General features: G+C 43.5%; 1 protein-coding gene across 5 annotated transcripts in view; it reads right to left on the reverse strand.

Annotated features, from left to right (window-relative positions):
* Window positions 1–5,703: 5,703 nt before the first annotated feature.
* The window catches only part of IL5RA (interleukin 5 receptor subunit alpha), a 30,406-nt gene continuing 21,521 nt past the window's right edge, over window positions 5,704–14,588 (reverse strand). For all 5 annotated transcript variants that reach the window (XM_034777531.1, XM_034777532.1, XM_034777534.1 and 2 more), the window contains 2 exons: window positions 10,221–10,305; window positions 5,704–6,107 (listed from right to left, as the gene is read on the reverse strand). In XM_034777531.1, the coding sequence (XP_034633422.1) occupies window positions 5,982–6,107; window positions 10,221–10,305 (211 nt within the window). In that variant the 3' untranslated portion in view covers window positions 5,704–5,981. The remainder of the gene's footprint in view (window positions 6,108–10,220; window positions 10,306–14,588) is intronic.

A 14,588-nucleotide genomic window follows, 5' to 3' on the forward strand; every position in this document is an offset into this window, starting at 1 on the left:
TTTAAGCCACAAGCAAAGCTTCCCAATATACATCTGCATAAGATAGGCAGTACTGTGATGTCCACAACAGCAAATACAATGGGCTAGATCCTCAGCTGGTAAAGTTAATGATTCTATGTTGATTTATATCAGGTTAGGATCTCACCCCATTAAAAGAATAAACCCAGTATAAATCTGTGCTCTTGGCAGTAAGAGGTGCTGTAAGGAGGGAAAAATAGTGATTGCCTTGAAAAATACTTATTTCCTATCATCTGATACACACAAACATTTTGTCTTCAAAGGGAAATTTACATCTTGAATATCTTTAACGATGTAATAGTATTTAGCTCTTCCCTACTGCTGTTCATCTGCAATTCTCAAAGCATTTTACAAAGGGATGTGAGGTCATGATGCCCTTTTTACAGAGGGGGATACTGAGGCACAGAGCGGCAAAGTAACATGCCCACAGTCACACAGCTAGGAATAAAACCTAGGCATCTTGATTCTCAGTCCAGTGCCTTATTCACTGACCACACTGTCTCTTTCAATTATATTTACAAACTTGCCTGATTAGACTTTATTTCTAGAATCTTCTTGGAAATTTTGTGGTTTAGACAAGACAACTCCTCTCTGGAGATGGGGTACCTGGATTTCAGAAGAGCACGTACCAGCATAGATACATGGAGATGCAGTATTGCTCACCTATGGGCAGAATGAACAAATCTAGGTGCCAGATCCTAACAGTTTGTTGCTGGATATATATCTTTCATGTTATATTTTATTTAAATGCATTTTTCCAAGAGCAAGGCAATGGCTGTGGTCCCCACACAGCATTTATATTCTATGTGATCGATTATGCTACCCTTACTCACACCGCATAATACCTTACACCACAACTAGTGTTGTGAGTAAGGTTTTTGCAATCTGGCCCTTCTTGAGCAAGTGAGACATTTCTAGAAGTACTAAGAATCTGGAGCATTGTTTCTGGCTTTATGACAATCTGTACACATTCTTGCATGTTTTCATCAAATCTTTGCAAATGTTTGTGTAATTTCCTCATGCACCATCCATCTGGCTCTTGTCAATAACACTAAAACTTGAAAGATTGTCTTTCGTTTTTATTTGAGACATTAATCAGAAACACAAATATTTGTCCAAGTACACCAGCCTAATATACCAGTCTTTTATGTTTGATCACGTCACTAGCTTGGCTGGTAAATTCTGAGCATTCCAGGCAGTTTCTAATCACTGAACCTATAGTAATACAACGCAAAAATTATTTAAATATACTGCATAATCCCTGTGGTAGCCTTCTGTTAAAAAGGGCTTAATAAATGAGAGAGAACTAGATTTAGCATTCTTATATATTAGGATATTTGATGGCATAAAACAAATAAAATACATCAATAGCAAATGTATTCTCCTGTGTTCTCATTTTAAGCTTCTGTTGATCTAACACACTGTTTTTAGGCTCCTCCGATCCATTAAAATCACCCGAAGGGAGATTTTTAGGCACAAAAATTCAAAGGAGTCATACCAATTTACACCAGTTTGGGAACTGGCTAATTAAAGTAAAAAAAAAAACGAGGCGTCCTTGTGGCACCTTAGAAACTAACCAATTTATTTGGACGTAAGCTTTTGTGGGCTAAAACCCACTTCATCAGATGCATGGAGTGGAAAATACAGTAGAGAGGTCTAAATACACAGCATATGAAAAGATGGGAGTTGCCTTACCAGACATCTATTTAACAACAGCACCGGACAGTGGTGGTACTAACTTCCTGATAGTATTAGAAGAAACTCTGCACAAGTTGCCACACCTCATGAGCATCAGCACAACAAGTTCCCTTTCAAGACAAAGTTGCAGGTTTATTTTACAGTGTGCTCTGTGGATTACACAAGGCAAGCATACAGATTGCAAGCGAGGCAACAAGATTAAACTAAAAGAACAAACACTGGCTTAAACTCTGCTTCATTGGGGTTGGACTGGTGCAACTGAGAGCTGAAATGTGTAGCGTACAATGTAGGCAATACCAGAAAACTGTATTGATTAAGGCTGGAATTCTCAAGGATCCTAAGGGAGCTGAAATTAATGGGGAGTTGGGAGCCTAACTCCCTTTGGCTCATTCAGAAATCCCAGACAAGAGCAATAATATTTCTCTGAGGGTTTTCTTTCACCTTGTCACAGGGTGGCTGGCTGCCGTAAGTGAAATAGGTCCAGCTTCCCTGTGCCAGACGAGGTGTCCCCAGGCTGGCTAGTTAAGAGGGCAGTGCAACACCTGGGGCTATAAAGGATCAGGGAGAATCTAAGAGGAAGAAAGACAGTGAGTCGAGGTTGCCAGAGTTAGTCAGGAAAAGGCAGGTGAGAGCTGCCAAGTGTTTCCTGAGGCAAGGTTGAAGGCGAGGAGAGTCACAGGTTGGGTTTGCCAGCTGACCTCCCCAACCCAGAGAGCCATAGCTGAAGGGGGCTGAAGTAGGGTGACCAGATGCTAAGTGGAAAATATCGGGACCACCACAGGGGGGGTGCCTTTTTAATTGTTACACTCACCCGTCCGGCATTTCGGCAGCGGGTAATAAACCTTACCGCCAAGGACAGAAGCACCCGCCGCCGAAAACCGCCAGCGACTGAAGGACCCGCCGCCAAATTGCTGCCGAAGACCCGGACAGGTGAGTGTAAAAGAAAAAAGAAAAAAAAACGCCCGAAACAAAATATCGGGACAAATGGCGTCCCAACCGTACTTTGGTTGGGACGTGGGACAAACTCCTCAAAATCGGGACAGTCCCAATTTTATTGGGATGTCTGGTCACCCTATGCTGAAGGCAGGAGGGGCATCGGAGGAAGGTGCTGGCTGGTTGTAAGCAGGAGAGCCAAAGCTGAGGGATGAAAGCAGGGGGACAGCAGTGGTGCTCACCCACTGATGTCTCCACTCTGCAGAGCTGGACCCAGGAGAACAGTGAGAAGGCTGGGGGAGCAAGCAGGGCTCCCCTGGTGAAGATGCTCTCCCACTCAATTTTTGGTTTGGGCAAATGGCGAGTCCTCAGGTTAGAGGCATTCCTAGCACAACAGTACATTGCTGAAGATATCGGGCACTCAAGCACAGATGTTGTGAAGAAAATGCTCGAGAAGAAGCCATGAGAGGGCACAGGACGTGCTCCAGAGAGGTGCTGGGTGCCTGCTACTCCCACTGACTTCGGCACGTAGGCCAAGAATTTGTTTCATCTGCACAAGCAGCATTTTCAAAGTAATGATGACGATTTATTAGTTAAGTGCTGATAATGTGCTCAGCACTGTCTGTAGACGGCACGTAGTACAGATGGGCTTTACGCTGATAGGCTAACCATTTCACAATGTTTGAAAGGGCAGCTACCAAGAATCTGTTGGCTTCCTCTTTACATGTGAATGTGTGACTTTTCCTGGTTTTCTGTTGAACTTTATAGATGTTGCCCTGAATGCTTTTCAGTATGAATTCATCCGTGTTTGAATTTGGCACAGTGATACCATTGCAGAGCACAAAGCTATTATCCTGATGCATAAAATCCAAGGTTGCATTGATTGCACAAGCAAAGAATTATCTGAATGCACACAATCACTTATAAGTGTGACTAGTTGTGCATGCAAAAAGCTCATTTGCGTGTGCAGTTATCAATTGCATGTGCAAATTAAGCAGCCTATTTTGGATGCTGCAGAAGGTAACTAACCTCTTAAAAATCAGGCTCTCGTGACCTCACAGTTTACAAACTTTTGTCATTTAAGAAGACCAGATGAGCCTGAGCTTCCATTATCTTGCACCTGTTTAGTCAATTACAGCAGTGCAAAAAGAATGCAAATACAAAGTTTTACACCCGTTTTGCACTATGGTAACTAACTGCACAAGGTAATGGAGAATCAGACCCTGATGTTTGACCTCTGGTTAAATACTATGAAACAGAGTTCTGCACATCAAATTTCACACACCATTAAAGCAGTTCTAATTACCAAAAAAAAAAAAAAAAAGGGGAAGAAAATCCACATTTTAAATTAAATTGAGTACAGTTTGCCTAATTAGGTAAGTTGTTAGTCTTTGCTTATACTTCCATTGATATATATTACACTTTACAGATATTAAGACACAGGTCTTGCAAACTAAAAAGCTTACAACCTAAGATGAGTTCAACAAACATAGGATGCTGAGGGAATTAATATTAAAAAAGGGAAGGATGGAGGGAGGATGTAGTTCATAGTTCCAGCTATTAGAGCAGCTAAGACGACAAAGGATGTATCATAATTAAGTTCCATTTTATATCATGGGAGGTTGTTTGTATGGGAAAAGGTGAGTTTAAAAAGGGAGTGGAGGGCAAGGGACTTGCATAACGAAACACAGAGCCATCATCTCTTGAAAAAGTTCTTTCACTGTGTTTTGATTTTTGAGTCTTTCTGGCTGTGTCCCTCCTGCGCTCACAAAGAGCAAAGACTCAAATGTGATTTATATAAGTGTGATAGTCCCCTAACCACTTCCTCAGAACATACGGTTCTAGGAACAAAAATAGTCCACTTATCGGAGAACAAAACAAGCAATAGGACACCAGTTCTTCAGCCCACTCTTATAGGGGTGTTTCCACTTGGCCAAATTCAGCTCCGATGTAAGTAGAGGTAGCTTCACTGAGATTATTGGGGTTCTATCTCTTAGCTGCCAAGCAGAAGAGGTCTTTGGCTGTCATGCTTTGATAAGAGATGCTTACAGAATGTGTGACGTTGCCTTCTGATGTTGTCTGGACCAGTGATCTGCTAGGTCACTCCAATCCTTAACTCTGGGAGCCAGCCTTATCCTGCTCTGCTGTGAGAACCCCCACCCCTGAGCTGTTCATGCACAGCCTCTGGCATGTAAGCTGCTCCCAGCTACTTGCAAGCGAATGACACTAGCCAATAACTCCGGTCCCAGAAACAACCCTAGGAACCTCCATCTTGCAGTGTCCAGTTATGTCCACTGGATACTGCAAGCGTATATAAGTTTGTCAATTTAACAAAGACATTGATATGTACCAGGCTTGTTATCCCAAGGGGAGTCTCTGACACGCTTCAAACCAAACGCACTGCTTCAGGTAGAACAAACAAACAGATATATTAACTATAAAGGTAGATTTAAGTGATTATAAGTCAAAGCAAAACAAGTCAGATTTGGTCAAATGAAATAAAAGCAAAACACATTCTAAGCTGATCTTAACACTTTCAATGTCCTTAAAAACTTAGATGCTTCTCACCACAGGCTGGCTTTTCAGTCAGGCTCTCCCCTTGATCAGCGCTTCAGTCGCTTGGTGGTGGTGGTGTCTGTAAGTGTAGGTGGAAGAGAGAGAGAGCATGGCAAAATGTCTCTCCCTTTTATCATGTCCTTTCTTTCCTCTTGGCTTTGCCCCCCCCTTCAGGTGAGCATTACCACATTGCAGTCCCAAACTGCCCAAAGGAAGGGGTGACTCCCTCAAGGGTCTAACAGATTCTTTTGTTGCTGCCTAAGCTAATGTCCATTGTTCCTGTGAGGCTGGGCTGGGTTTGTCCCATCCATGCCCTGATGAGGTTTGAACTGCCTCTCTGTTCTTGGAGAGTTTTTGCCAGGGCTTGCTTTAAGCCATGAGGATACATTTTCAGCCTCGTCACTATATACATAAAATTATAACCTATAACCGTACTGTAACATCACTATAACAGCCATGCTCAGTGCATCATGAGCCTTCCGAAGACACCCAACATGACAAACTTTGCATTGGATACCACACAATCATTTTATAAAGATGAACATGGGGGTGTAGGGTGTGTCCCCCGAGGTACAGAGTGTCATAGAATGTACTCACTTTTTTCTTAAAAAGTGACATTTGTATGTGTTAGCTTGGAATTAAGCAACTTCACCTCTTGGAAGCAACACATTTTTCTGTCTTTGAAGCACTGATGATGGTATGATCTGAAGGTTCATCCAATCTAAGCTGTTGTCACTTGCAGTAACACTCCCGTTAATTTCAAGATCATGAATGGATTACAGATTACAAGAATTACAAGAATCTTCAAGGACATCCGAAGACAGGTCTTCAACATAACTTCCAAGATCTTCAATGCAACTTCCAATTTCTGTTTCCGTTTCACTGGTAAAGGTACGTGCTCTCTGAAACATAAACACTGCTTTTAGCTATCAAACGGTAGGTGAAAAATGCGTTTGAGCTACAGTTCAAAGTTCACAATGATTAAAAACACACAATTGAAAAATATATATTTTTGCTTGAGATTTAACCTCTGAAACTGGTGTATTCCAGAAGCAACACACCCATTAACTTATCCAAGCAGTCTGAAATTTTGCAGGGTGCGAAGTATGTCTCAGCAGGGGATAAATTGTGTAAAAGTTTATATTACAATTAACCCAGTTGCTGGTTGTGGCCATTTTGCTGACGCATGTCACTTTTGTCATGGCAGTGTGAGATCTACTGACAAAGGTCACAAATCCAGCATTGTATAATATTGCCTTAACTGGCAGAAGAAAAATACTAAAGCACTGACTGTGGGGAAAGTGGCACTATCTTACTCCACAGATCTGCCCCAGGTGTATTTGGTGTCTAATTATATCTATTATATATCTTATTATATCTAATTATTTTCATTGCAAAATCAATGCTTGACTCCTTTTTTTACTCTGGCCTGTTAGCTCCGAGAGGAGCAGTGTGGTGCACCCTACCAGCATGCAAGAGACTTGGGGTTCTATTCCTGGCTTGGCCACTGGCCTGCCATAACCTTGGACAAGTCCTGTAAAATCCTGGTCTCACTGACTTCAGTGGGGATTTTGCCATAACTTCAGTGGGACCAGATGTTCACCCTTTTGTAAAGTGACAATGATATTTTCCCTCCTTAGTAAAATGCATTGAGATCTATGGAGGAAAAGCACTATGAATAGTATTAGGAGAGACTGAGAGGGCTATCCATCATATAGAAAATTCTTAAATAAGAATGGTGGTGCCAAATTTTGACCTCTGAACCTCAAATGGGCTTTCACAGGTGTAATTATGGATAGAATGTGGCTTGCAGAACCTTGATACATGAACCAGAAAGAACACAGTTGGACTTTCATGATCCGAAGCTAAGTTTGTAGGGCTGGCAGAGAGATACAATATCTGTTTACTTGTAAGTTGAACAAAGTTGCCTTGGAGTCACTGAAACATAATAAATATGGAAATTGTGAATTGCCATTTTTACACAGGCCCTTTTCTGAGTTAACATTAAATATTTAAGAACTGACGGGCAACACCATGATGCTGGCAATCTCAGCGGAGACACCAAAATTGATCTGGCACAGAAGTGGTCCCATCAGAACAAACTAAGGCATGTCCATGCGGTGGGGGGAAATTTGCACTGCTGGCTGCTCATGTTGTATTGTATTCTATTCAGGGCCGGCTCTAGGCACAGGCAAAACAAGCTGGTGCTTGGGGCAGCACATTTTTAGGGGTGGCATGGCCGGCGCCAGAATGCCGCCCCTAAAAATGTGCCCCGGCCGCCCTAGCTCACCTCCGCTGCTGCTGCCACGGGGCGCGAAACAGCTGATTTGCGCGTCGCTACATGCCCTCCATCCCAGGCTCTCAAGCCTGGGAGGGAGGGGGAGATCCCGAGCGGCCGTTTCACGCGCCGCTGCCCCCCCTCCGTCCCAGGCTTGAGAGCCTGGGAGGGAGGGGGAGAAGCGGCGCCCGCGCCGCGCGAAACGGCCGCTCAGGATCTCCCCCTCCTTCCCAGGGAGACTCCAAGTGGCTGCGGCGCGGGCGCCGCGTCTCCCCCTCCCTCGCTCCCTCCCTCCTAGGCTTGAGAGCCTGGGGGGAGGAGGCAGGGCTGGGGATTTGGGGAAGGGGTGGAGTTGAGGCGGGGTCGGGGGTGGGGTAATTAAAGAAGGGGGGAGGCGGCCAAAATTGTTTTTGCTTTGGGCGGCAAAAATCCTAGAGCCGGCCCTGATTCTATTGCTAAACACAGGCCTTCTGCCTCTAGGGCTATCAATCTGGTTTCGTTCACCTGCATTAAATTTACTTTAAATAAAAAGATTGCTAAGTAAAACCCAATGCTGCTCTCAGTAATGTAAAATGCTCTTTGTCTCAGTTCACTTTTTCTAAAGATTGCTTAGCTGCTATGTTAATATTTGCTATTTCTCTTACTCTAAAATCAGTTTGTCATACCCAATCACATTATTTTCCACAGTTGATTTTACTTTAATTAAAAACAAACTGAAAGCTTATACAATAATCTCTTAAACCTGTTTCCTTGATCAGACTGTGGAATAACAAAGGAAAACTTTTCAGAGGGCGGGGGGAAATTAGAAGCAAGTTACTCTACAGAATTCTCCATGAAAAGCCAAGGAGAAGTTACATCTTATCTGTAAGGCAATTATATTGTTTCAGGAATAGCAAACATAAGAAAGCATAAAAACTGCTTAATATTAAGTCCAAAGGATTTCTCATCAGTTTTCACAAAGTAAATCAGGTCAGAAGACAGAACTTAGATGGTGTTTGTGTCCGTGCCAACACATGTCTATCTATCTATGGTACTTCCATATCCCCCATTACTGTAATATCTGAGTGCTCACAATCTTTAATGTACTTATTCTCACAGCATCCTTGAGAGGCCATTATCCCTATTTTACAGACGGGGAACTGAAACAGAGAGACTAAGGGTACGTACATTGCAATCGGGGGTGTGGTTGCAGCTGGAGCAGACATACCTGAACTAGCTTTACTCTAGCTAGCTTGGTACCAACAGCTCATGCTGCAGTCCATGCTGCCATGGGTTCACTGCCATTCGAACCCAAGCTGGCTAGATTAAAGCTACTCAGGCACGTAACATACTACACTCACACCTCCGATTGCAGTGCTCCATTTGAATTGCCCAAGAAGTCAGTGACAGAGCAGGCAATTGAACCTAGAGTTCCCAGCTAGTACTATAACCACTGGATCATCCTTCTGCCCTAGAATGTTTCCTAGAATATATTCTTTAGTGCTTTGTCCATTCAGGTGTCAAGTTTCCTCTGTGACGGACTTTTCCAGCACTTCCCACCATTCCTCCACCACATACATCTTGCTGTCAGCAAATGTTTCCAGATAAATCTGCCTTGGTTTTCCCTTTCTTCATTTCATCAGATTAGTCCTAGTTACACCACTTGTACTATCCTATACAAATCTGCCATTAAATACCTCTGGACTCGAACTCCACTTCACGGTTTAGGAGACAGCTTCTTTCCCCATCGGAGCTATGGCAGCATCTGTAGCAATCTGGGCTCACTTTGGAACACTTTGTGGGCACAGCTTCCAAACATGAATTCTAAATCATAAGTGCAAATCCTATAGCTGACTAGGCATGCTGGCACTCTGGCCTTCCAATGGGTAGCTCGCTATGCACCTACATGCCAGTGTGCCTGAGCAAATGTGTGATTTGGGTGCACATTTATGTGGTCACCTTTGAAAATCTGGCTATTTCTCTCAAACCCTGAAGGAATGTATATGGCTTCCCCTGGGCTCCCCAGTGGGCAAGCTGCAGGCATGGCAGGACGTATCATGCCTCACATTAGAAGGTAGTAGCAGGCCACATCCACTGCTCTCTCACACACACACACACACACACACACACACACACACACACACACACACAAATACACAACTGTAGCCAGCCCTAGTCTAGCTACAGATATTTCTTCAAGCAAAGTCTCCTACACAGGTTTGGTCCTTTTACCAGGATTTGGCCTTATACCTTGAGCTTTGTGGCTTATTTTTAGTAGAGCTATGTAATATAGAAGGCAACCCTTTAGGATTTCACAAAAATATACAATGCACAAACAGGGCTAGATCTAAAGTCTTCACTAAAGTCAACAGATCTTTGCTCATTTAAACCAGTTTGAGAGTCTGGCCACGGTTGCCATAATTGCCCACGCAACTTCACTAACTGCAGGTGCAAATGGCTAATTCGGTTTCTAGCTCGTCTTTTGCACTTAGGATTGTCTGAGTTATTGCATTAATTGCACACACAAATTACGTGCACGCATTTCTGCATGCACTAGTCTGAAAATGTGGCTCACAAGTACTATTTACATGGGAAGTTATAAACAGCAGGAAGGGAGTTCTTAATCAGAGCCATGTTAGTTGCTCTCCAGGAGGACAATACAAAAGAAATACAGGCTTAGCATATGTCTAGGAAGAGGCAGCAGCCAAAGACTGTTAATTGTCTCTTCTGTGCAAATAATGTAACACATTTCTTTTACCTGATAGCTCTTATTTACAAACAGATTTTTTATACTGTTTTGGGGTGTTGGAATTGGTGGAAATAGTCTCCTCCATAAGTGATATCTGTGGAAACAGTAAAGCAGGTTTATGAAAAAATCAGTTGTTTTCTTCACTCTACCATGATTAACAATGATTTGATTCCCATGGGCTCTATTGTCACATACACTCAACTCGCCTGCCCAAACTCCTGCTCAGATTGACTCCTACACAGGGAGGCTTGCTGGGGGGCTACTCACCTTCTAGTAAATGCCTGAGGCCAGAGCAATGAGGGAGGAGACGCCACTCACCCTAATGACTGGCCAGAACAGCTGACCAAGCACACAGCGAGTAGTGAAGTGCTGCTCAGTGAAAAAGAATGCAATAACTTATTCTTTTCCCAGGGAAAGGGGGAGGGAATGTGACTCTGTGTCATAATCTGTTCTCTGAGGTGCTCCTGGGATAGTGCAGCTGTAACCCATGTACCTAACAGAGAAAGATCTCTTTAAGAGCTCTATGGGGAAGAGGTGGGGGTTTAGGAATGACTGGGTCATTGGTGCTTGGCAAATACAAAATTAGCACGCCACACCCAGAAGTTCCTGAAATTGGGTGTAGTTTGGGACATGCGCAATAGGTTCCTTGTAGCTGGACTCCATTGAGGGTCAGCAGACAGGGCTTCTGCTTTGTAAAAGCCCATATGGCCTGTATGGGTGGGTGGGCTAGAGTTTACTTCACTTCCCTTCTCCAGTGCTTTCAAAAACCCATCTCCCCTAGGAAAGCACATGGAGACCCAGAATTCAGTTGCTGAAGATTTTCAGCACGGCTTGCACAGGCTCAGCCTCCCCAAAACAATTGTAAAAGGAATTAACTTAATTCTCAACTACTAACTTTATAAAATCTTATAACGCTAAAGAAACATAAGAACAACAATGTCTACATTATAATGAGGCTACTTTATAATCCACATACATTATCTTCACAGTTATACATAAACATAAATAAAACAAAGTAAGGCTAAGCAGGTCAGTCCCCACAGAAACACAGTGAGAAGTAACTCAAAAGCTTCGGTTGAGTTTATCAGAGTCTCAGTTACAATGTTTGATCACCAAAATGAAAATCTGTAGTATCTGCTCAGAAAAAAAGCTCTATTTCACTTTCTTAATCATGTCAATGCAAACATGAGAATCCCACAGCACTATGACCTGCAGAACCCGCCAAAAACAAGATTAAAATCCCATAACCCCCTATGGAACCATATCAAGATCCTTACACCCAACTTTGATGCTGAGGCTCAATGTTGCATTTTCACCCAGGCTGGTAATCACCTACTCTGCAATATGGACACAGGGTCACTCATTTGAGTGCTGATAGTCCTCCACTACCTTCCCACAATTCCCCTTTTGTGCCCAGGACAGACATGATCCTGTGATCTCCGTGACAAAACTATATCCTTAATATACATGACTTAATTGTCCATTCCATCACATGCCGGTATGATTTAAGTGAAATGACACTGGTTTCAAACCAGCGCAACAATTAGGGTAATCTCTATTGATTAGATGCTCAGCTAGCATTACATCTGCACCACTTTCATCTGTGTTGGTTCGGGTCAAGATGAGAACGGCCTGTTTCTGTTTCACTCTGTTGTGTGCTGCTTAAGGAAGAGGCAGTCCTGTACTATCCCCACTAAGCTACTGAGCCTTTTATTTTATGACCACTGTCTCAGTTCATCTGGTTGGCTGAACTCTTCCATTACCATCACTTTGCCCTTTTCAAAAGCCTTTTTGGTTCCTGTCAAGCTCTTGTTATCCCACATGCCTTCTGATCAAATTGTCTAAAGTAAATTTCTGCTACTAATTTATTCCCATTTATGTCTCTCCCCCTTGAGCACTTAATTATACCCCACAGATAGCTCCTTCAAAGTCTTCCATGACTAGCATGCAGGATTGTAGTTGGTAGACATTCCCTGGCTAAAACGGCTACCGCCTCAGAAGGTAAATGTTAAAGCACATATTTGCGCTTAGCTGATTATTTAGTGACATGATGATGAAAATTACAAGTCACAAAAGGGAAGACTTGGAATGCCGAAAACACACTGAAGTCTTTTCACTGTTGTACAGGCTATAACAGTGGGTCTCAAACTTTTTTACTGCCGACCCCTTTCACATCACAAGCCTCTGAGTGTGACCCCCCCCCCAATAAATTAAACACCCTTTTAAATATATTTAACACCATTATAAATGCTGGAGACAAAGCGGGGCTTGGGATGGAAGTTGACAGCTCGCGACCCGCCGTGTTTTGACCTCGTGACCCCCTGAGGGGTCCCGACCCCCAGTTTGAGAACCACTGGGCTATAACTTTATGCCTGAGGTGTGTGGCCAAGGAATCATTGGGAATGGGGGAGAAAGAGGGTGCCTAAGAAAGAGATTTCTCGGGACCTAGGCACTTCCTCGTCCTTACCAAGGAGAAAAGATGGAACATTCCGCATCCTATTTTGAACACGGCATCACAAAATGATTTGGAATGTGCTTGGCATCCCCTGAAGTGTGGTTCAGCTAGAGTCATTCAGGGGAAGGTGGCTGGGGAGCGAGCTCAGGAATGGGACAGAGCTGACTGGAGATAGTACTGCTGTACATGCTGCTATCATTTCAGCTCTTGGCAGGTGAGTTACTTGCACCACAAAGGGAATATCTTCACAGCACAGATTGGCACCTGGTCTGAGCACTTATGTTGTCCCAACCCAAGTGTGAGCAGCCACACTGCAAAGCCCTACCCTAGTTACTGGGTATGTCTACATTGCAATAAAAGACCTGTTGCACAGCCACAGCTGGCCTGGGACAGTTGACTTAGACTGCAGGGCTATAAAATTTGCAGTGTAGATGCTGGGGTTCAGGCTTAACCCTCCCGCCTCGTGGGGGTCTCAGAACCTAGACCAAGCTCAAACATGCTATTTTTAGCTCCACAGCCTGAGCCAAGTCTACTGACCTAGGCTCTGACACTTGGCGCCATCAGGATTTTATCACAGTGGAGACATACCTCACTGGTGCTGCACTCGTGCATGTGTGTGGCTAGGACTTCAGAGGCCTATCCCATGTTCGTTGAGCTGAAGTAAGATGACCTACTTTTTAATTCCTTCCCAGTGAATTGTGAGAGAACATGTCTGTCCTGGGCACAAAAGGGGAATTGTGGGAAGATAATGGAGAACTATCAGCACTCAAATGAGTGAGCCTGTGTCCATATTGCAGAGTGGGTGAATTACCAGCCTGGGTGAAAGTGGAACTGGAATTCTAACCCACACCTCCAGCCATACCAGCTAGCCCAGGTTTAAGTCCCTGTGAAATCTGGATAGGAGGGTTTTGTGTGTTGATAGGAGGGAAATTAAGGCCAACTCCCGAATTAACTCTGTACTGGGAATATACACAATGAAAAAACACCCACCTGAGCAGTGCAAGTTTCAGCGCTGTAAAGTGGCAGTGTAGACAGTGCTACAGCACTGGAGCTGTGCTCCCAGGGCTGGTAGCTATTCCCCTCACAGAAGTGGCTTTTTTACAGCGCTGGGCTTTCTCCCAGCACTGGAACAGCGACTACACAGCCACATTAAAGTGCTACCACAGTCAGCTGTATAGACATACCCAAAGTGATTTTTTTCACAACCTGTGCTTTTAGTTTGACAAAAGAAACTTTGTGGGAAGGAAATCAGCTGAGGACTCATCAGGTGAGCAACTAATTTAGGAGCCATTAAAGAAATTAACAGGCAGTTAGTGGATTCATGGACAGTGCTTAAATTACTGGGAGCATTTTTATTGTGAACCTAATGGTTGCTACTTGATATATCTCTTAGGAAGAGGAGTTTGTAATTACATTATTGATTCTTTGAATCATCATTGATGAACTGACTTCATCATTGATTTATGATTCTCTTCTTTGATTTCTGGATACTGCCACTGACATCCAAAATATTTCTGGCTTTGTTCACACAATGTCTTTGGAAGGTTGGCTACAAGGGCATCCATTGGGCCCTAATATTAAAAAGAAGCTGCTATAAAATACTTTCCAAACCAGCCCTAGAGAATAGTTAAATGCTAAGGGTCTGAGTCAATACTGGCTTGGTTTTCTGGTGGTGCTGATCACCTTTGCCTCCCAGTGAAGTCGGTGAAAATCAGGCCAAATGTACAGGTGCCTAAATATGGATTTCAGGTGCCTGGTTTTAGACCATAAGTTTGAAAATACTGGCCTTTGTCTTTAACCATGAAAGATGGTTTCTCTTAGCAGCTTTTGTTGGGTCTCAAGGTGGCATTCTTCTGTGGAGATAAATGGCCAGCAGGGTCCATCTTAGTGAGGACTGAGCAAAGTAGATAAGGTAGCTTCCC

Source organism: Trachemys scripta, chromosome 7 (assembly GCF_013100865.1).
Source record: "Trachemys scripta elegans isolate TJP31775 chromosome 7, CAS_Tse_1.0, whole genome shotgun sequence".
NCBI classification, from domain to species: domain Eukaryota; kingdom Metazoa; phylum Chordata; order Testudines; family Emydidae; genus Trachemys; species Trachemys scripta.